The sequence below is a fragment of the Miniopterus natalensis genome, chromosome 11, assembly GCF_054644295.1.
Source record: "Miniopterus natalensis isolate mMinNat1 chromosome 11, mMinNat1.hap1, whole genome shotgun sequence".
Lineage (NCBI taxonomy): Eukaryota > Metazoa > Chordata > Mammalia > Chiroptera > Miniopteridae > Miniopterus > Miniopterus natalensis.
The window spans coordinates 6,706,624-6,727,065 of record NC_142091.1 but is presented as its reverse complement, the minus strand read 5'-3'; the positions used below and the strand labels follow the sequence as shown (position 1 = coordinate 6,727,065).

Genomic DNA, 20,442 nt, shown 5'->3' with positions numbered 1-20,442 from the left:
TGATCAGTACTTCTACTCTGTTTCCCATTCTGGATCCTTGGCTCTGAGTGCTGTGGAGGCTTACCACCCCCCCATTGGAGGTTTCTTGCACTCTCCAGACTTGCTTCGTCCATCTCCGGCCATTTCCCTCGCAGGATGATATCTCTAGCCTGGTGCTTCTTAGCAGTTGGCAGGTTGGTATAAGCCCCCAACTAGGTCCCGAAGGACTGCCTTAAGCCTTATGAAGTCACCAAGATACCAACAGAACTGTGGATCGGGACTTCACATTCGCTTCGTGTCCCAGACACATCTCATTCACACACATGCAGCCTCCAGAATGACCTGACCACCAAGGAAGTACTTTGCCACCCTCTGTGGTGTTTCTTACCTTCGTCCATGCACCGAGTTACCTGGTGGCAGAGGTGCTTGCTCGGGCCCTCTCCTGCGTTGCCGAGAGACCTTCACCACCGGGTCTCTGCCAGTTCAGGAGTTGCCCAGTTCCCCAAACACTCGGAGGCTACAGCAACAAGGGAGTAAGATGTGTCTCCCCGCCATGTGAGGAGTTCGGGGCACTCACCTGAATGGTTTGAGATCCCAGAACCCCCCAAATTGTTGGGAATAGGTTTCGACCCTGACACAAAGAAAGACACAAGAAATCGAAAGTAACTCAGCAAGGCAAACTTGACTTCTGCAGAAGAGTGCAGAGCTACCCAAATCAGGCGAGCAAGCACACCCAACACAAAGTCTGTTGGGCTTTTACCCTAAGGCGAGTGCCACTGTGCCATACCCTATTGATTAGGGTGAGGCTTCACAATCTAAACTGATTGGCTCATTTAGAAAACACACGTGCAGGGCTGACCCTTGGGTCGGACAGTTGGGCACCTACGTACTGAGTGCAGAATGGAGGACGCTGAGGTGGACGGTTATGCAGTTTGCCGATTCTAATCCCTTTGATAGAAAAGATTATTTCCTTACATGTGTTTATTAAATTGCTGTTGACAGTGGCAATGATTAAATCATTACAGCATATAATAGAGGGGAAAGAAAACTGATATTTGTGTATCTTTTATTTGGAAAAGTGAGAAAGGAATGTTTTCACAGTGCTTCAAATGAAATGAAGAGAGGGTGTCATGCTCTTCTGAAAAGGAATGGTGGCCTGCTTTAATCACTAGTCAACCTAGCATCTCAGGATATTTAATGACAGCAAGAGGGGAACAAGGCTCTGCTTCAGCTTTTGGGAAAGTTTAATAACTCTGTCGCTCCTTTACTAGACTTGAGAGCTGGTAGTTTTCACTGTGGAGAAGGTAATGTAAGAGCACCAACTGGAACAGATGATACTGCTCTCTTGAAAGAATCCCCAAACTAGAAAGTTTGTTTGTGCTGGATTCTGAGTTATCCAAAGCCATGTGAAAATTCTGTGAAACTCCAGATAGGTTTATTTATCCAGAAGAAATTAATTCTACCCATTATTAACTTCCAGGCTGCCATTAAGAAAAATTTTCAGTGAACATAAAATACATACCCATCTGTTTTCTGTTACCTGCTATTTAAAATTTAGATTTGTCTATAAGGCTAGTTATATAACTGATAAGTCTTTACTGGTAAATGTTATTTACATAAATGTTTAAGGCAGATAAAATGAGAAATTACAGTATTCCTTTTAGGAAGAAGACACTGAACAGCAGGGCCATATTCATCCTTAGGTGTTTAGCCAAGACCCAGCTACAAGTTTTGCTGGAAAGACATTCCATGAGTTAAATATCAACCAAACTATCTGTTTGAAGAAACATCCAGTTTTTATATTTTAAAAGGGTGAATTATGGAGAAAAATAGAAAATGTAAATTAAAAGTAGTATAGACTTTAAATCTAACTTTTAGTTTCAAAACTGGGCATTGAAACTACTTTTTCAGACAGTATAAGCAAAATGAGACAGGTATGGACTGTACTTGAGAACCAAGGTTTGTGTGTAAAGTATAATGATTTTTTAAAAACTATTGGAAAAATATCTAAGTTCATCATCTTTAAATACAGATAACCTATTTGAAAACTCCAGTTTATTAAAGGAAATAACATCTTTAGCCCAGTCATTGAAAACTGAAAATATCATGTTTTTTAAAGACTTGGAGGAAGCCCAAACTTTTAGATATTCTTCTGTCTTTTGAATAAATGCTCCTATAGGAAACTAGACACTTTTTAAAAGCTCTCTTCTTCTCATAGCCCACTTATAAAGTTTCTTTTATCTACTAGTATAAGAGAAAAAAGAATAAAGTTGATTTCATTCTATTAGTTTTGGTATTTCTTTGCCCCATACCAAATTCTCCCCCAAAACAAGTAAATTTTAAAAAAGAAAGAAAAAAATTAAATAATCTATTCCAGTGCTCAGAGCTTTGTATAACACTGTACAAAATTCCCATCATTTAGGGTTGAGTGTTTTCACCAGCCCTAAATTTTTAAAGTCATAAAATACTATTTCAGAATTCTTCTATTTAACTGCTTAATGATTCCAGTCTACAAATGAATGAGCATGCACTTTGCTCTTTTCTTACAGATCACTGAAATGGGGCTGGGGGGGGGGCGGGGCAGTAAGCTTAGCAGTCACTCACTCTCATAAATGACCTGCACTGTGGATTGTTTTTTACAATACAGAAAAAAGGTGACAGCCATTCTTCTTGAGGGTGGCATTTGTCAGTCTGTCAGCATTAAGGTAACCTTTTCTTAGTTACTCTCTGAATTATGGTAGACCTTAGATCAACTGACAAAAAAAAACAACAAAAACTATCATCTAGGATATTGAAAGAAATTTAATAAAATAAGTTGTGTCCCAGATTTAAGGAGAGCCATAAAAATCAAACTGCTCTTGAACAGTTTAAGTACAGGATTTCCTGTTCATCAAAAACAGCTGGTAGAATTAGCCGTGTGAGAAGGGAAAAGTAAACACATTACCTGTAGTAGCAAGAGTGTGGCTCTAAAAAAACTAATATGTTAAAGGAAATGTTGTGATAGACAAGTTGACTTCATCCCATTTGCTGCCAATAATGTATATAAGTCATTCACAAAGGGATATTTAAGGACAAAAATGTTGCTTCATAGTATACAAAAGCTCATTTGAAATTATTTGCACTCTAAATTTGAAAAATATTTGCATTCTATAAGTAAATGAATCCTTAGTAATGGGGCTGTGTTTTCTGGTGGTATCTGCTCAAGGAGGGCCCTGTGCTGGCCCCAGAGGGATATTGCTTATTTTGGTGGTTATGTACTGCAGGGCTGGTTGGAAGACAGGTCACAACTGAAAAGAGCCAAAGAAACGCTTCCGTTGACTTCAACTTATCCTAGGCTTCTTGGAAATCTTCAGCTTTCTGAAATACAAAAGTTTAAATGGATAATGCATTTGGGAAGAGTGTGTAGGAATACCTCACCTTATGAAGTACAGTGAATCCTCAAATTTGCAGACCTCGGTTTAATGGACTTTGGATTTAATGGACAAAATTTTCAGTCCACATATATGTGAAAATTAACACCCTGTTAATTTTTAAATGTTTTTAACCGCCCAGCCGGGCGTGGCTTAGCGGTTGAGCATCGACCTAGGATCCAGGAGATTGGGGTTCGATTCCGGGTCAGGGCACATGCCCGGGTTGCGGGCTGCAGCCGATTGATGTTTCTATCTCTCTCTCCCTCTCCCTTACTCTCTCTGAAATTAATAAAGATATATTTAAAAATAATAATAATAATAAAATATTTTTAACCAAGATTTGCTTACAATTAAACAGGTTATTTTTTTGTTATTAATTCAACTGTTATTTTTAACAAATTTTAGTGAACAGGCCATATGTTGGAAAAAACACTAGTAATTTCGCCAACATAAATAAATATTACATATTTACAACTATAGTCTAAGTACCTAAATCCAAGAGTCGCCTCTTGTAAACAGCGTTTGATGAGTGATTAGCGCGCGCTCACCCGCGCGGCGCGTGGCAATGGGTTGGGTGCTGCGCGGCGGCTTCGCAGCAGCTCTAACGCCGCCCGCCCCGTTCCCACGGTGCTGAGCCCACCCGGCCGGTGCGTTTGTCACTCTCAGCGACTCCCGAGTGCCTGCATTTACTAGACCTATTCAGTATAAACATAAAATTACAGCAACACAGAGAAAACTTCTGTGAAATTCAACTTATACATAATTTAATTACACAAACGTGTTTATATAAGTAAAAACAGGTTAACTAACTTGTCAATTTCTTAACGTACGCATTTGGAAAACCTACTTATTATATAACGGACTTTTGGCTATAACAGACACCCCTCACCCGAATTAGTCTGTTACATCGAGGTTTTATTGTGCACACATCTTATTAGATCTGTTCTCCATTGTGAATGAAAATATTCTTATATGTATTTATTCTCCCCCTAATTTAACTTTTTATCTTTAATCCTCACCCAAGAAGTGAGGATATTTTTTCCACTGATTCTAGAGAGTGGAAGTGGGGGGGAGAGAGAAACATTGATGACAGACACGCGGATTGGTGGCCTCCCACATGCGCTGTGACCGGGCTGCAACCCAGTACATGCCCTGGACTGGGAATCAAACCAGAGACCCTCCCGTGCACAAGCCAGCCCGCTAACCACAGTCATGCTGGCCAGGGCTAACTTCACTTTTTTTTTTTTTAAAGTCCTCACCTGAGGATATTTTTTCCATTGCTTTTTCAGAGAGAGTGGAAAGGAGAGAGAGAAACATTGATGTGAGAGACTCATCTATTGGTGCCTCCCAAACGTGCCCCAACCGGGCCAGGGATCAAGCCTGCAACCGAGGTACGTGCCCTTGGCTGGAATCGAACCCAGAACCTTCCGTCTGCGGAGCCGACGCTCTAACCACTGAGCCGCGCCGGGCAGGGCTAATTTAACTTTTAAAAGAAGTTTCCTGATCCTTATTGTCAGAGTCGGTGTCCTTAATTATAGCCTCTGCCTCCTGTGGACACCTGGATGGTCCATAGCTCACTCACACACACATTTCTTCTCTTTCCCTTCCTCTCTTCCTTCTATTATAAGCAAAACCAAAGATACAGAGAAGTAGAGATGACAGGAATTCACCCATCACAATTTTAAAGCATTTTGCCTTTTTTTTTTGACTGACAAATTACTGGCATTTTATCCCTAAATACTCCAATATGCATTTTGAAAGTAGGAATATTTTCCTGTATAACCACAACGCCCTTATTACCTAATAAAAATTTAAAATAATTTCCTAATATTATCCATATTCAGACTTTTCATACTCAAGCCTTTCCCAGTTATCCCCCCAAATCTTTTTACAGCTGTTTGTTCAGACTGGTTTCCGCCCAGTCAGGGACCACACATTGCACTTGATTGCATTAGTTCAATAACTTTCTTTGAATGTAAAGGAGTCCCCATCTTTTTTTCCATGACCCACATGTTGAAGAATCTGCTTGATCTTAAAAAGAAATAGCCCTTGGTAAATTCTCTCTGATACCAAATTTGTCTTTCTGGGTTTACAATAGAATCAACTCTCTCCATAGTCTATTATATAAATCCTTACAATCTTTCACTGGAGTTTTAGGCTACAAAAATGTCATTCTTTTTGCAAATAATGATAGTGGGCCTACTTCAGAGAACAGAAGAAATTCTGATCATATAAAAAAATGAATCATCCTACCGTTTAAGCCTGATAAACCTGAAAACTGGAAAAACAAAATTACACATACTAAAATTGGATTAATTGTCCCAATAACTAAACGAGAGGAATTGAAATTCATTCCACATAGTACAATAGTTCTGTCAAAATGTCAAACATATCTATTGAGTCACTCTCTTAATGCCATAAATGATTTACAATAAAACAAAACAAACAGATATTAATTCTTTTTTTTTTTTTAATTTTATTAGGCCCTGGCCTAGTAGCTTAGTTGGTTAGAGCATTGTCCCAATGCGCCAAGGTTTCAGGTTCCATCCCTGGTCAGGACACACACAAGAATCAGCCAATGATGCATAAGTAAGCGGAGCAGCAAATCCATGTCTCTCTCTCTCCCTCTCCCCCCCCACCTCTATCTCTCTCCCTTTTCTCTCTCTACAATCAATCAATAAAAAATATATTTATTTACATGTTGAAAGTTAATTTATTATTCCAGGTAAAATATATAGCCCTAAAGCCTCAAATAATCTTAGAATTCTCTCAGCTTTAATGGTCTAGCTTCCTAATACTTTGCACAAATCACACTCAAGGGGGAGGCCATCCATAATACGTACAGACTTTTCCCTCCCTGACCCAGCTCCCCTAATTTCATACAGGACACACCTAACAGTCATGTAGTCTGGGAGACCCACGTTAAAGATGAGCCAGACAAGAGAGCTAAAGGAAGACATGAACCCATTTGTGAGCCTCACCATCTAAGAATGTCAGTCTGTGTCTTCTAAATAGTCAGCAACCTTTTTCTCTTGGTTGAGTCTTTCTTCTTCTTTTCTGTAACAGAGAAGCAGAGACGGATGTCAAGTGAACACGAGCGGAAGCAAGGGAGGCACCTCTCAGCTGGCCCGGGCGAGGGTTCTCTCCCACGCCCTGGGGAGAAGGGCCTGCACCTGGGGAGCCGTGTCCCCAGTGCATCGAACCGCTAACGCTCGTGCCTTCACGGGGCCCCAGGCATCTGAACTCACACACGTTGCAGAATATTTTTAGGAGGGAATAAATAGTACAATTAGGGGACTCCAGGAATTTGAAGCAGGCACCTTCGTTTACCACTAGTATCTTACCTCTAATTCTACTCTTTATTCAAAAAAGAAAAAGTTTTGAGGAGAGGGAGGCTGGGGGACTGGGAGAAAGAAGTGAAGGGATTAAGTACAAATTGGTAGTTAACAAAATAAGGGAGTGTAAAGCAAAGCACAGGGAATATAGTCAATAACATTGTGATAACTATGTATGGTGTCAGATGGGTACTGCAAATATCGAGGGGAACACTTCGTAAAGTAAATGATTGTCTAATCACTGTGTTGTATACCAGAAACCAATACAAAATGATATTGAAAGTACATTGTAACTGAAAATTTTTAAAAAGAAAGAAAAAGTTTTGTGTTGACCTAGAAGTCATCATCATTGATTATATTCCATTTAAACCAGAACCTCAGAGTTGGGTTCATTAGGCTCCTTAAAATCAATTCTATTATTTCAGTAAATATTTCTTGAGGAAAAGAAACAAACAGTGCTGGAGCACCAAAAAACTGCAACTTGTGCAAAAGAATGAACTTGGACTCCTGCTTCACACCATATACAAAAATTAACTCAAGCCCGGCCGGGCGTGGCTCAGCGGTTGAGCATCGACGGAGGATCCAGGCAATCAGGGTTCGATTCCTGTTCAGGGCACATGCTGGGGTTGTGGGCTCGATCAATGACTCATCACTGATGTTTCTATCTCTCTCTTTCTCCCTCTCCTTTCCTCTCTCTGAAATCAATAAAGATATAAAAAAAAAAATTAGCTCGAAATGATTCAAAAACCTAAATGTAAGAACTAAAACTTAAAAGTCTTAGAAGAAAACATAAGCATAAATCTTCATGACCTTGAGTTAAGCAATGATATCTTAGATATGACACCAATAATACAAGCAACAAAAGAAAAAAAAGATAAATTGGACTTCATCAAAATTTTTAAACTTTAGTTCTTCAAAGGACACTATCAAGAAAGTGAAAAGAGCCCAGCCAGGCCTGGCTCAGCAGAAGAGCATCGACCTAGGATGCAGAAGATCATGGTTTGATTCCCGGGCAGGGCACATGCCCGGGTTGTGGGCACGATCCCCAGCGTAGGGCGTGTGGGGCATGCAGGAGGCAGCCAATCAATGACAACTCATAATTGATGTTTCTATCTCTCTTTCCCTCGCCCTTCCTCTTCTGAAATCAATAAAGACATACTTTTTTTTAAAAAGAAAGTGAAAAGACAACCCACAGAATGGGAGAAAATCACTGCAAATCCTATATCTAATAAGGCACTTATTATCATTATTATCAATCCTCATCCAAGGATATTTTTTCCATTGCTTTTCAGAAAGAGTGGAAAGGAGAGAGAGAGAGAGAGAGAGAGAGAACATTGATGTGAGAGAGACACATGGATTGGTTGCCTCCCAAACACTCCCAGGCCCGGAAACAACCAGGGATAGAGCCTGCAATCATGGTATGTGCCCTTGGCCAAAATTGAACCCAGGACCCTTCAGTCCTTGGGCTGATTCGCTAAACACTGAGTCAAACTGGCTAAGGCTAACAAGGCACTTTTAGATACTCAAAAATATATATGGAACTCATACAACTCAACAATAAAAAGACAACCCAACTTTTAAAGACAAGACATTTTAATAGATACATCTCCAAAAAGATACAAATAACCAATAAAAACATGGAAAGATGTCTGACATCATGAGTCATTAGGAAAATACAAATCGAAACCTCAACAAGCCCTGGCTGGGTAGCTCAGTTGGTTAGAGCATCTTCCCAATATACCAAGGTTGCCGGTTCGATCTCCAATCAGGGCACATACAAGAAGCAACCAATGAATGCATAAATAAGTGGAACAACAAATTGATCTCTCTCACACACAAACCAATAAATTTTTTAAAATATTTAAAAACCACCTCAGTGAGAAGCCACTTTACATCCATTGGCTATAATCAAAAGGACAGACAATAATAAGTGTTGTCAATGATGTGGACAAATAGGAATCCTCAGACATTGCTGGTGAGGATGTAACATGGTGCAACTGTTTTTGGAAAACAGTCTGGCAATACCTAACAAGGGTAAACATAGAGTTACCATATATTCCAGCAATTTCACTCCTAGGTATACACCCTGGAGAACTGAAAACACATGCCTACACAAAAACTTATAGATATGTTCATAGCAGCATTAATCATAATAGCCAAAAAGTGGGGCCTATGTCCCACCTAAATGTCCATCAATTGAATGGATAAACAAAATGTGATATATGCATACAGTGGAATATTGTGCAGCCATAAAAAGGAATTAAGTACCACTACATGCTATAACATGGATGAACTTTGAAAACATAGTATGTCAAAAAAGCCAGAAAAAAGGCCATATATCCTATGGTTCTATTTACATGCAGTGTCCAGAACAGGCCAATCCACGGAGACAGAAAGCAGATTAGTAGTCGGCAGGGGCGGGGGGAGGGGAAAGAGGAAGTGACAGCAAAAGGGTATGGATGGAGTTCCTTTAGAGGGTGATACAGATATTCCGGAATTAGTGGTGACTATGAAATATTAAAAGGGTGAATTTTATAGTATGTAAATTTTATCTCAGTAAAAAAATGTTTATTGAGCACCTTATACCAACATGACTGACTTTCCTAGGTACCGATTCACAGTGCCCCTGCTGACTGCCCAGGGTTCTTAGAAATGTATGCTTTACATTAAAAGTAGGAGTATTCTTTTTTTCTTTTTTGGTTAATCCTCAGCCAAGGATAATTTTTTCATTGACTTTTTTAGAGAGAGTGGAGGGGTTGGGGGAGAAAGAGAAACACCAGTGTTAGAGAGACACATCAAGTGGCTGCCTCCCGCACGCACCCCGACCGGAGCCGGGGATCAGACCTGCAACCCAAGTACATGCCCTTGACCAGGAACCAAACCCGGGGCCCTTTGGTGCACGGGCCGATGCTCTAACCACTGAGAAACACTAGCCAGGGCAGGAGTATTCTAGAAAAGCTTATGTAACAGATTTTAATTTTTTTATACAATATTATATTAGCTTCAGGTGTGCACTCCGGTGATCAGACATTATATAACTTGCTCAGTGATCATCCCAATAAACCTCATACCCATCTGACATAACAGATGTTAATACTATCAAATCCTCCATAATAAAGAAAGGCTATACTGAAATCTTCTGTAAAATTAAGAATCCTTTTGTAAAGTCACTAATTCACACCCTAATTCACTCACCCTGTGACTCTGAATTCTTTCTCCTAAGACTGACTCAAAGGGAAGTATGCCTGTTCAACAGCGATTTAGCCTCATTGTAAAGTACCAAGCGTCACCATGAAAGAGAATTAGTTTTTCCCAGAACTGCCCCGGCTTACGATTTTATCTCCACCACTTTGTGAGCTCTCTCGGCCCATCGCCTTTTGCGGAAATGCTGAAAGAGGACCACCACAATTACTATTATGACCATCAGTACGCAGGCCAAGCCAATGGCCAGAGCCAGGAAGTAGATCTCAGAGAAGCGCACTGTAAAGAGAGAAGGTCAAGTCAGCACTCTGCAAAACGGGGTTACGATGCAACCTAAAGATGCAATGGGGATGCACTTTTATCAGTAAATGGAATTCTTCTTTCTCCTACCATGTTACCTTGTAAACTCCAGGAGCAGCAGGAAAGCCATGCAGACTACTTGGGTAGTTCTCAGACTGTGTCCTAGGAGTAGCAGCAACAGAACTTTGAAACACAACTTATCAGGCCCTACCCCAGACCTACTGAATTACAGGTGGGGCAGGGCAATTTGTTTTAATAGATCCTCCAGGAGATCCTGATGCCAGCTGGACTTGTGAGAGCCACTGGGCTGGTTGAGTAAGGTTACTGCCAACATAACCAAATCCAGAGCTCAAACTCTTTCTCCCTAACTTCTCTGCCATTCAGTCAGTCATTTATTCAGATTTATTAAGGGCCTGGTGTGTTAAGGCACTCATGGAAATACCAAGCCAAAAAAAGACATCACCTTCGAGGAACTCATGCCCACTGGGAAGACAGGCGAGGAAATCAATAACTACAGTTGTGCATCACTAACTACAGGGATAAGTTCTGAGAAAGGCGCCGTTAGCCAGCTGTCACTGTGCACACATCTCCACGGGAGAGCCTACCGCATACCTAGGCTGAATGGTGTAGCTACTGCTCCGAGGCTACAAACCCGCACACCCTGTTACTGAATCCTGCAGGCAATTATAACACAATGGCAAGTTTTGTGTGCCTAGACACATCTAAATATAGAAAAGGGACAGTAAAAATCCAGTATAAAAGATAAAAAACATCACACCTATGTGGGCAATCACCATGAGTGGAGCTCACAGCACTAGAAGCTGCTGTGGGTGAGGCGGGGAGTGAGCAGGAGAGAGTGTGGTGGCCGAGGCCGTTACTGTCCCCTGTCGAGACTATAACACTGGACATAGGCTGCACTCAATTTATTTTTAAATGCTTTTTTCAATAACAAATTAACCTTAGCTTACTGTAAATTTTTCACTTTATAAACTTATTTATGTTTTTAACTTTTCAACTCTTTTGTAATAACACTTAGCTTAAAATGCAAACACATTATACAACTGTACAAAAATATTTTCTTTATATCCTTACTCTCTAAGGCTTTTTCTATTTAAAATTTTTTTTACTTTTCTACTTTTTAAACGTTTTTGCTAAAAACTAAGATACACACACATTAGCCTAGGCCTACACAGGGCAGGATCATCAACACCACCACCTTCCACCTCCACATCCTGCCCCACCATAAGGTCTTCAGGGACAGTAACTCTCACGGAGCTGTCTCCTGTGATGACGAGGCCTCTGTCTGGATGCCTCCCCTTGAGGACATGTCACCGTTCTCAGAAACATATTCATGGCGGTTTGCTTGGTTGGTTCGTTCGTTTTTTCTCATCATAAATCTGCTTGTAAGCAGATAATGCACCATGAACAATCCTCTCTCTTAATGAAAACCTTTCAGTGTTGGGATCCATGTTTTCTAACTTTTTTTAAAAAGAACAGTTCATTGATTTTTTTTAGAAAGAGAGGAAGGGAGAGAAACATCCCCCCTGACCTGGAATCAAACAGGCAACCCTTTGATGCCTGGGATGACACCCATGCGGCTGAGCCACACCAGCCAGGCCCATGCTTTCCAGCCTTTCAAGGAGCTTGCTGAGGTCTACAGAGCTTCTGACAAGCCTTCACTGTGCATCTGCTTGAGGTTCTCACTCTCGCCTGCAGTTTCCTCCCCTTGCAGCCTCCTCGGCCACGCGTTGCTGCTCCAGCCCCAACAGCCCCTCACCGGTCCACTCCTCCAGAGCCAGGGCCGGGGGCTCCTCTGGTCATTCTCATCCACACTGAGGCCAACTTGTTCCCCAGCTCACCCACATCCTTGCTTTTTGCAACCTTTGTGCTATGAGGTGAGGATGGCTACGTCACTGGGTGATAGGAACTTTTCAGCTCCATTATAATTGTATAAGCTCAGCACTGCGTATGTGGTCCATCGTTGACCGAAATGTCATTATGTGGCACAGGACTGTATAGTCTAGTGGGTAAATGATGCAGGAGAGAACCCAGAGGTAAGGGTCCCTAAACCAGGCTAGAGTTTGTGAAGCCTGGGTCTCCTGTCTTTTAGCTTGATTTCTGATTTAAACTTCAATAAACCCTCAGAACCACAAAAGACATTGGAGATGTCTAGCTCAGGAGCTCCCAGCCTGGAGTCCATGAAGGAGGGGGGAGGAGACCACAAGCCCACAAAATCCATGTGTGTGCACATAGTGTGTGGAAGTAGGGCCATGACTTTCGTTAGATATCAGAGCAGTGATCCCAGTATGTTTAAGAATCATGTGTCTTGTGTAATCTGTCCATTTTGCAGATGAAGACACTGAGGTCCGAAGATAGGATATTACTTCTTTCGACACTCAGATGACTTCTCCAAGGTCGCACAGCTCTCTGTTGATGGAGCCTTGAAGGCTGGTACTAGGAATGAATGGAGGAAATCAAACTGCTTTACAGTGTGGGTCGGTTAAGAGCACACACCAGAGAAAGCTCGGTTAAAATACCAGCTCCACCACTTACTAGCTGTGTGATTTGAGGTCATTAACTTCTCTGAGCGTCAGTTTCCTCAATGTATAAAACAGAAATAATAATATCTATTTCTTGAGTTCTTATAAAAAATAAAATTATTCACTAAAATTGTTCCATGCTGTGCCTCCACATAGCAAGCACTCAGTATACGGTCACTGTTATAATTTTCAGGACAACTCGGAGTTTGGGGCACTTTGACGTTCATCGTCTCATTTCATCCTCATTGGAGTCCTTGCCACATTATTCTCTTTGCTGGAGGGGAAACACGTCAATTTACAGCTGCTAAATGGTGGCATTTACGGACCCAAGTTGGCAGCTGAGGTCGTGAGGTCTTGCTTTCTGTGACCGGCACAGCTGTCCGGCTGTCCTGCCGGGTGCTGCAGGCCGCACACTGCGGTCACCGGGAGCGCAGTTCTGGAGCCGAGGTGCTCCGCTTCTCAGCTGCATGGCCTTGGACAAGTGACTTACCCCCTATGCGCCTCAGTTTCCTCGTTAGTAAGAAGCGGGGTACTAAGAGCACAAGACACTGATATGAAATGGAAAGATTAAATAAGACGTGCAAAGCCCTGACACAACTCAGTGAGCGAGGGCCACGGCTGGTTTCTGCCGCGAGCGTGGCTGCCAGGTCAGCGAGGTGCCGACGCCCGGGCGGGGCCTGCAAGGAAGTGGCTGCATGACCGGAACTATTGTTACCCTTTATCGGAGTTGTTTCCTCTCCCTTTCACTGTCTCAATGCCATTTTTGTAACAGATTCCTGGATCCCTTTGCTTCACTTTTTCTTTCCACAGTCAAAGCCTTTCTCTTTCTATCCGAGGATTCTTCACGCTCCCTCCACAGTTTCCAGATTTGAAGGGCTCCTTCTCTCTGCTCTCAATCATCACAAAACTCGCCCCTCCTTCCCACAGGCTCCAACACTTCCCCAAACCGTTTTCCCTGGCAACCTACCAGTCTGCACCACGCTGAGCCGGATCTCCCCTATCAGCCCATCCACATCAGGCGGGTTCTTCACCTGGCAGGTGTACGTCCCATTGTCATCGAACTGCAGCTTCCAGAGGATGATGGAGGCATCATAGCGCTCGGGGTTCCCGTCCCAGACGACCCGGTCCTTGAACCGCCCACTCATGGGTTTGAAGGGATCTATGTGGTAGTAGAACACCTAGAAAGGAGAGGTGGCACAAGGTCTGCTTCAGTGCCTGGGCTCGGGCGGGGGCAGTGGGGGCTCCAGCAAGCCCACTGCCCCATCTGCCGCTCTCTTGCAAGAACTCCTTGCCCTCCCTTTCCCTGGCCTCTCAGTTCTGTCAGCCTCTGACGCAAGAATCGTTCCCCAGCTTTACCCCGTGCTTGTTGCTAAAAACAACAAGCAAACAGGAAGAGCAAGAAGAAATAGACGCTTATTTTTCTAATCGAGGATCCCCTAGAAAATGACAATAATGTACTTACAAACTGTTCAGACCCCCCGTCTTGGGGACGGAAATTCCAGGTCACTGTCAGAGCATCGCCCACAGGGGCAAAGCTGGAAAAAGTGCATTTTAACCGAACATCTGTCCCGTTAACAGCCTCCAGCACTCGGGAGGTGTAAATCTCCACAGCTGCAATAGGCCGAAGAGCTGCAATAAGGCGAAGGAGAAAGGAGGGTTAACAGAGGGAGCACAGGGACCGCGGGATCGACCAGAGTAAGGGTCTGCGTAGGCGCAGAACAGCGCTGAGATGACCCGCGCTCAACCTCTCCTCACCGCCCTGCCTGCCGCCAAGCAAGCCCGGCCCTCCCCTTCTGTGTGACACTAGGCACACCTCAGGGAGCCTTCAGGGCGCTCTCACTTTCTCCACGGAACGGTACCCACTTCAAAGCTGTTATAAGAAACTACAAACAGTGGCAAATACAAATGAAAGCAGAAACAAAAGATCTAAACGAATCAGAACACGAGTTAGACGTGTGATCGAGTTAAACATTATGTATGGTGTGTAATGGTCTTTCGGCAGGCGAGCTCTCCGGAGCGGTCCTTGTTATGTGGGCTTTCACAATTCCCCTCTGCAGACATTCGGTCAGCCCCAGACAGTCCACGCTCGCCTGCACCCCTGGGGCCTCACACCACGCGGCACTTTTTACCATGATATTTATGTTTAGAAGGTGCGTGTTGGGGCAGTTTCAAAACCACAGTGGGCCTCTCTCCTTAACGAGTTTGGCTTTTCCGGTGCTGCTGAGAGTCCCAGACAAGACCCACACAATGATCCAAGTACCAGGTCCTGCCTGTGCTGAGAGATTGAAAGCAGCCACAGAGAAATGCTTTGTAACCTGAGATTTGAAAGCCCTCTCTGTGCCTGAATCGCTGGCAGCCGAAACACACCTAAACCTGTTTGTCCAAAAGCAGTTCTTCCAAAAACGACCCACCGACTTTGGTTTCAGTGAAGTCGAAACTAAAGTGAATTCAACTATGGCTCAGGCTCCAAAGAAACTTCTTGCTGCGTCCTGGACAATCAGCTAACTTTACAGGGCAGGCAGGGAGGGAGGAAACGGGGCGAAGCCCACCAGCTCTTACCTGCGAGCTGAATGCCAAGGAGGAGCAGCGCAGCACGCGAAAGGCTCTTGCCATACATGAGGACACCCAGCCCTGGCCCCCGAGACCAGACCGGCCGACCGAGGGCTCCAGCGCCCTGCCGGGCCCCTCCTGGGAGCGAGCGCGAGCACCTGCGTGTTCCCAGAGCCGAGGCAGTCCCTCACCTAAGGGACTCGGTGCGCGGGCGCCTGTGACTCATCCCTGCTCGGCGGGTGCGCTTTGCTGGAATGAAAGGTGGGGCCTCAGCTCCAACGCCCTCCTGCCCTCCTTCCTTCCTCCCCTCCTTCCACCCTCCGCCCTCTACGCTAGGAGCAAGTCTGCACAAAGTCCCCAAGCGCAGTCCTCTGCTTCCCGGCTGCTCTGGGCTCCGGCCTGCGGGTGGCCGAGAAGCAGCCAGGAGGCGGTGCCCAGGCTGCCCTGGGTTGGGCCCTGGCTCGCTCCCCGAAGCAGGCCCCGGGCTGCCCGCGAGGTGAGCGGCGAAGCTGACTTGCAGTGAGTGACTTTCCCAAGCACCTCCCTGGGGCTGGTTAGCGGCGCCACTCACGGCTCCCGGCAGAATTCCTTAGCACCCTCCGTGGACAAAAAGTCCTGCAGTTTACCTCAGTTTTAGCCAGATGTTAACCCGAGGACTTCTGAACCTTTTCCAGCCCGTAGCTTTCCCAGAGGCCCACCTAAAATAAACTGACCAAAGCAAACCTCAATGTGTAATGAGCCTTCAACTTTGAAGGATTTAAAGGCCATGGGGCTCTCCTCCCTGCGCATTCACCAGCCGTCTCCACAGTCTGCCACTCACCCCGCCTGCTTCCCACCCCGGGGTGCTCCAGCACAGGGCCCCCGGCTCGCCAGTGAGGACGCCAAGCCCCCGGGAGGTGAGTGTTTTGCCCAGGCTTCCAAGCCAATAGGCAGCAAAACTGGAGCTGTCCTGACTTCCGAATCTAGTGCTCTTTTTACAAAATAGCAGCTAATATGAACAGTGAACGCAGAGGACTCTCAAGGAATAGGTTTTCGTAACACTTAGCTGGCTTGTGTTCAGGGGCCATTTTTAGGGCAGCCAGGGGTCTGAGAAATCTAGAGTAGAGCAATTTAATGAGAAACGGTGCCTCCTCTCCAGAAAAAGGGTGAGGCAAAGGGTGATGAGGCAAAGGTTGATGCGGCAGAAGGGAGATAAAGAAAGGTTACAGCCGCCCTTAAGAAGTGGGCTCGCCCAGGCGCCCAACCCTGAGCAGAAGCAAATTGCCCTTATCCCCACTAGCAATCTGGAAACTCTTTCGTGATTCATAAAATTCTGCAAGTTAACAGAGAGGTTGCCAGGAGGGGGAGGAAGGGGCAGCCTGAGTAGGAAAGCTGAAGCACCAGGAAGAAAAGAGAAAATTCTACTGAGAGGATGATGACAGAGGTGAAGAAAAGGAAAAGCTGAAGAGAAAAGCAAACTGGAGGGAGAAAGACATCACAGTCATGGAGAAAAACAAGGTCAAAGCAACAAAAATACGTTCCAGCATGAACGTATGGCTACGAGTGTTTCTGAAAATAGAGCGTTTGGCTCCTGTGTCAGCTTCTAGGTTTGCGATCAGCCTAAAATCAGAAAGCCTGGGGAACCTTTGAAGTGGAGATAGGATAAAATAGAGCTTTTCTGGTGTATAGTCCGAAAAGTTCAGCTGCAGGAGCCTGAAAGAGAGGAGTTAAGGAAACGCGATCCTCTTTGTTGGCTTTCAGCTTGCAGGGAAACGCAGCTCTAAGGAGAGAGGGAGGGCCTGAGTTTTGAAGTCTGCAGCATATTGCAAAATGTGGTGAGAGGTAGAGTTACCGAAACGCTCAGGGATACAGTGAAAAGCAGCAGGAGAGGAATCAGGGCAAGAAGAACTGAACAAACTGCCTGTTGTCAGGAGCAGAAGAATGTCCCCCAGGTAGCCCGACGCCCTGTGTGCAGGCCGCCGCCCCGCTGAGAGGGTCAGCAGCTGCCCCGGCCCTCTCCTCCGCGGAGTCAAGTTCCTGGCCTTCTGCCCAGCAACGCCCAATTCCTTCCAGTTAGAGTGGCTCCAGTCATCCAGTTTCCCTCCTGCGCGGGGAGGGAGGAGGCCAAGGGCTGGATTAAGTAGAGGAAACACTAGGTAAAGAGGACATTTGCATTCAAAGAAGAATTAACACCTATTCTATTCAAACTATTCCAGAAAACTCAAGAGGCGGGAAAACCCCCAAACTCTTTTTATGAAGCCAGCATCACCCTAATCCCCAAAACAGATAAAGACACTACAAAGAAAAAAAATTACAGGCCAATATCCCTGATGAACACAGATGCTAAAATCCTCACTAAAATACTAGCAAACCGATCCAGCAACACATTAAAAAGATCATACACCACGACCAAGTGGGATTTATTCCAGGGATGCAAGGCTGGTACAACATCCGCAAATCGATAAACGTGATACATCACATAAACAAAATGAAGGACACAAATCATATGATCATAGCAGTGCAGTTTACAGTAGCTAAGATCTGGAAACAGCCCAAGTGCCCACCAGTAGATGAGCAGATAAAAAAGCTGTGGGACATTCACACCATGGAATACTACACAGCTATAAAGAAGAAGGATCTTGTACCCTTTAGGACAGTATGGAGGGACCTGGAGAATATTATGCTGAGTGAAATAAACCAGGCAGCGAAAGACAAACATCACATGATCTCACTTATACGTGGAATCTAAAGAACTTAATAAACTGATGAACAGAATAGATTCAATGACATGGACGCATAGATGAGACTGACGAATGTCAGAGGGATGGAGGAGGGTGGGTGGGGGGAGGGGGAGAGAGTAACCAAAGAATTTATATGCACAACCCAAGGACACGGACAATGGTAGGGAGAGGGACTGGGGAGGGGGAAGGGACAGGGTGGAAAGGGTCATTGGGGAGATAAAGGGACATTTGTAATACTTTAAATAAATAAATATAAATAAATAAATAAACGGGTGTTTGCCCCTAAGAGTCCCCAGATGCCAGTCCGCAGGACTGTGATCACAGCTGGAGGCTCTGGCAGGTTCTGCCCCCGAGGCCGCTGTGTGGAGGCCCAGTGAAGCCACCATCACCCTGTCTGACAAGGAGGCAAAGGCTCCACCTGAGGACTTGGGGGGCAAGAAGGAAAGAAGGTACATTAAACTCAAAGTCACCGGACAGCACAGCAGTGAGATTCACTTCAAAGTGGAAATGACAGCACAGCTCAGGAAACTCCACCGCACCGCCCAAGGCGGGGCGTGCCAGCGACTTCACTCGGGCTGCTCCTGAAGGTCAGGGGGCTGCTGAGGGTCGCGCTCCAGAAGAGCCGGGAAGGCGGGCAGAAGACACGAGCGAGTTCGTCGGGGATGAGCACGGCCCTTCAACCCTTTAGACATTCTTTTTATTTTATTTTATTTTCCCTCAATCCTTTTTTATTTTTAAAAATAGTTCTTTTGTGATGAGATGTTCAAAATGGACTAGAAAACTGACCCCTCTCTTTGAAACACCTGGTCGTTTGGTTTCCAGTGCCCACTGTGCATCGCTGTGTTTTCACTGTGCTGACTGGGGTGGTCCAGCCCAGCCCCCTTCCCACGGTCCCTCCTTTTGCACAGCGCCGCCTTTCCCAGGACTGTCCTTTCAGGCTGTGGCAGCCAGGTGGCCACTGCGAGTGTGCGCACAGACCTCCGACGGCTGGACGCCCAGCACACTCCGACGGCTGCTTCCCCCCCACCCCCCACTCGACTGTCAGCTGGAGGCCGGAGTTTTCAGAGAACTGAGCTGTGGAAAGCGACTGTCCTCAACGTGAGCGCTTTTCAAATCTGAAGGTCTGCGCCAGGGAAGAGGGGTGCCCGGTTGGAGCCAGGATGGCAGGCGAGGCGACTGTGCAGAGGAACTCCAAGGGCGCTTCGGGAGAACCCCCCGGAGGAGTGCCCGTTTTCGTTAGCAGTTAATAGTTGCTCGTGCAGAAGTGTGTGTGGCAGAACACGCTCTTTTAATTTTATTTCCACTTTTTGGCCTAGGATATGGGTTTTCAATGGCCATGTCTGTACCAGCTTTATTAAAATAAACCAAATATTTGTAAAAATCTTAAAAAACAAAACCAGAGGCCTCTGGTAAGGCCTAAGTTATAAGTGAGTGTTGAGGCAAATGAGAGAAAAGGAAGAGGAATTCTAGAGACTAAAAGGAAAAAAAGTGAAGTCTTCAGAGACATCACTTGGTTCTCAAGTTTCCCAGGGAAAATGCTGTCGGGGAGTCTGTGACTCACCAGCGGTTCAGAAAGCTCCCCACCTGTCCCCACACCCTGCACGTGTCCCAAACATGTGTCTACCGGGTACCTCGACCCTGGCCAGGGGGGAACTCAGGAGACAAAGGACACTGGCCTGAGCAATCTTTGTAAAAACTCTTGTCTTAACATCCTAGGAAAAATGGTTTTCTCGCCACAAGATGAAATCAGCATTCTGTGAGGCAAGGTAAACAGTGTAGCTCTCTGGGTAGTTCAAATAGAGTATGTGTTTACTCAAAAGTTTCTGTGCATGTCTTTCTGACTAGTAAAAATGTTATTAAATTTTTGTTATATGCTGGGCTAGACATAGAAAGTAAATGAGACATTTCTGCCCGGGGGTAGGGGGAATCAGAATCTGAAGAGAAGTGACGTGTGTATGTAAGTAAATAATTAGTGTATTTGTGACTTTTGGACTGAACCCTTAAAGGACCAATAGGAATTCTGGAAAGAGAGGAGGAAAAGGTATTGCTGCTGGGACAAATGGGTGGGACTGTGGCATCCACTGGACCTGCCAGCCAGCCCTCAGCTCTGGAGGGGTGGCAGGCCAGGGGGCTGAAGAGGGAGGCAGGGCTCAGGTGTTGCGGGTCCTCACTATCCATGAGGGGAAACAAGGAGAGAAACCTCGGGACATCAGCCACCACACACTACCAGCTTTCTCATAAAGCCCTGGCCTAGGAGCCAGAATAAAGGCAGAAACTTAACTTGAGCTTTCAAAACACTCAGGGGCTCCCAGTCTTCCCTTACCAACAATTCCTATCTATACCTCTTTTTAACAAAAAAAACAAACAAAAAGCCTTCCTCTGGTTTAGAGAGCTCTTTAAACATGAG

At 45.0% G+C, this 20,442-nt stretch overlaps 1 protein-coding gene across 1 annotated transcript; it reads right to left on the bottom strand.

Moving 5' to 3' along the window:
* Positions 1 to 1,031: 1,031 nt before the first annotated feature.
* On the bottom strand, positions 1,032 to 15,547 carry MPZL2 (myelin protein zero like 2). Its single transcript, XM_016204719.2, has 6 exons — positions 15,325 to 15,547; positions 14,228 to 14,394; positions 13,733 to 13,943; positions 10,057 to 10,204; positions 6,371 to 6,446; positions 1,032 to 3,336 (listed from the first exon to the last, which is right to left on the bottom strand). The coding sequence occupies exons 1-5, from the start codon at positions 15,380 to 15,382 to the stop codon at positions 6,383 to 6,385; spliced, it is 648 nt and encodes a 215-aa protein (XP_016060205.1). The 5' UTR covers positions 15,383 to 15,547; the 3' UTR covers positions 1,032 to 3,336; positions 6,371 to 6,382.
* Positions 15,548 to 20,442: the final 4,895 nt, after the last annotated feature.

Coding starts and splice junctions, on each gene's coding strand:
- MPZL2 (XM_016204719.2), bottom strand. CDS start 15,382: ATGTATGGCAAGAGCCTTTCGCGTGCTGCGCTGCTCCTCCTTGGCATT. Junction 14,395..15,324: donor CCTTGGCATTCAGCTCGCAG/GTAAGAGCTGGT, acceptor GCCTTATTGCAG/CTCTTCGGCCTATTGCAGCT. Junction 6,447..10,056: donor AAAGTGGTGGAGATAAAATC/GTAAGCCGGGGC, acceptor TCTCTGTTACAG/AAAAGAAGAAGAAAGACTCA.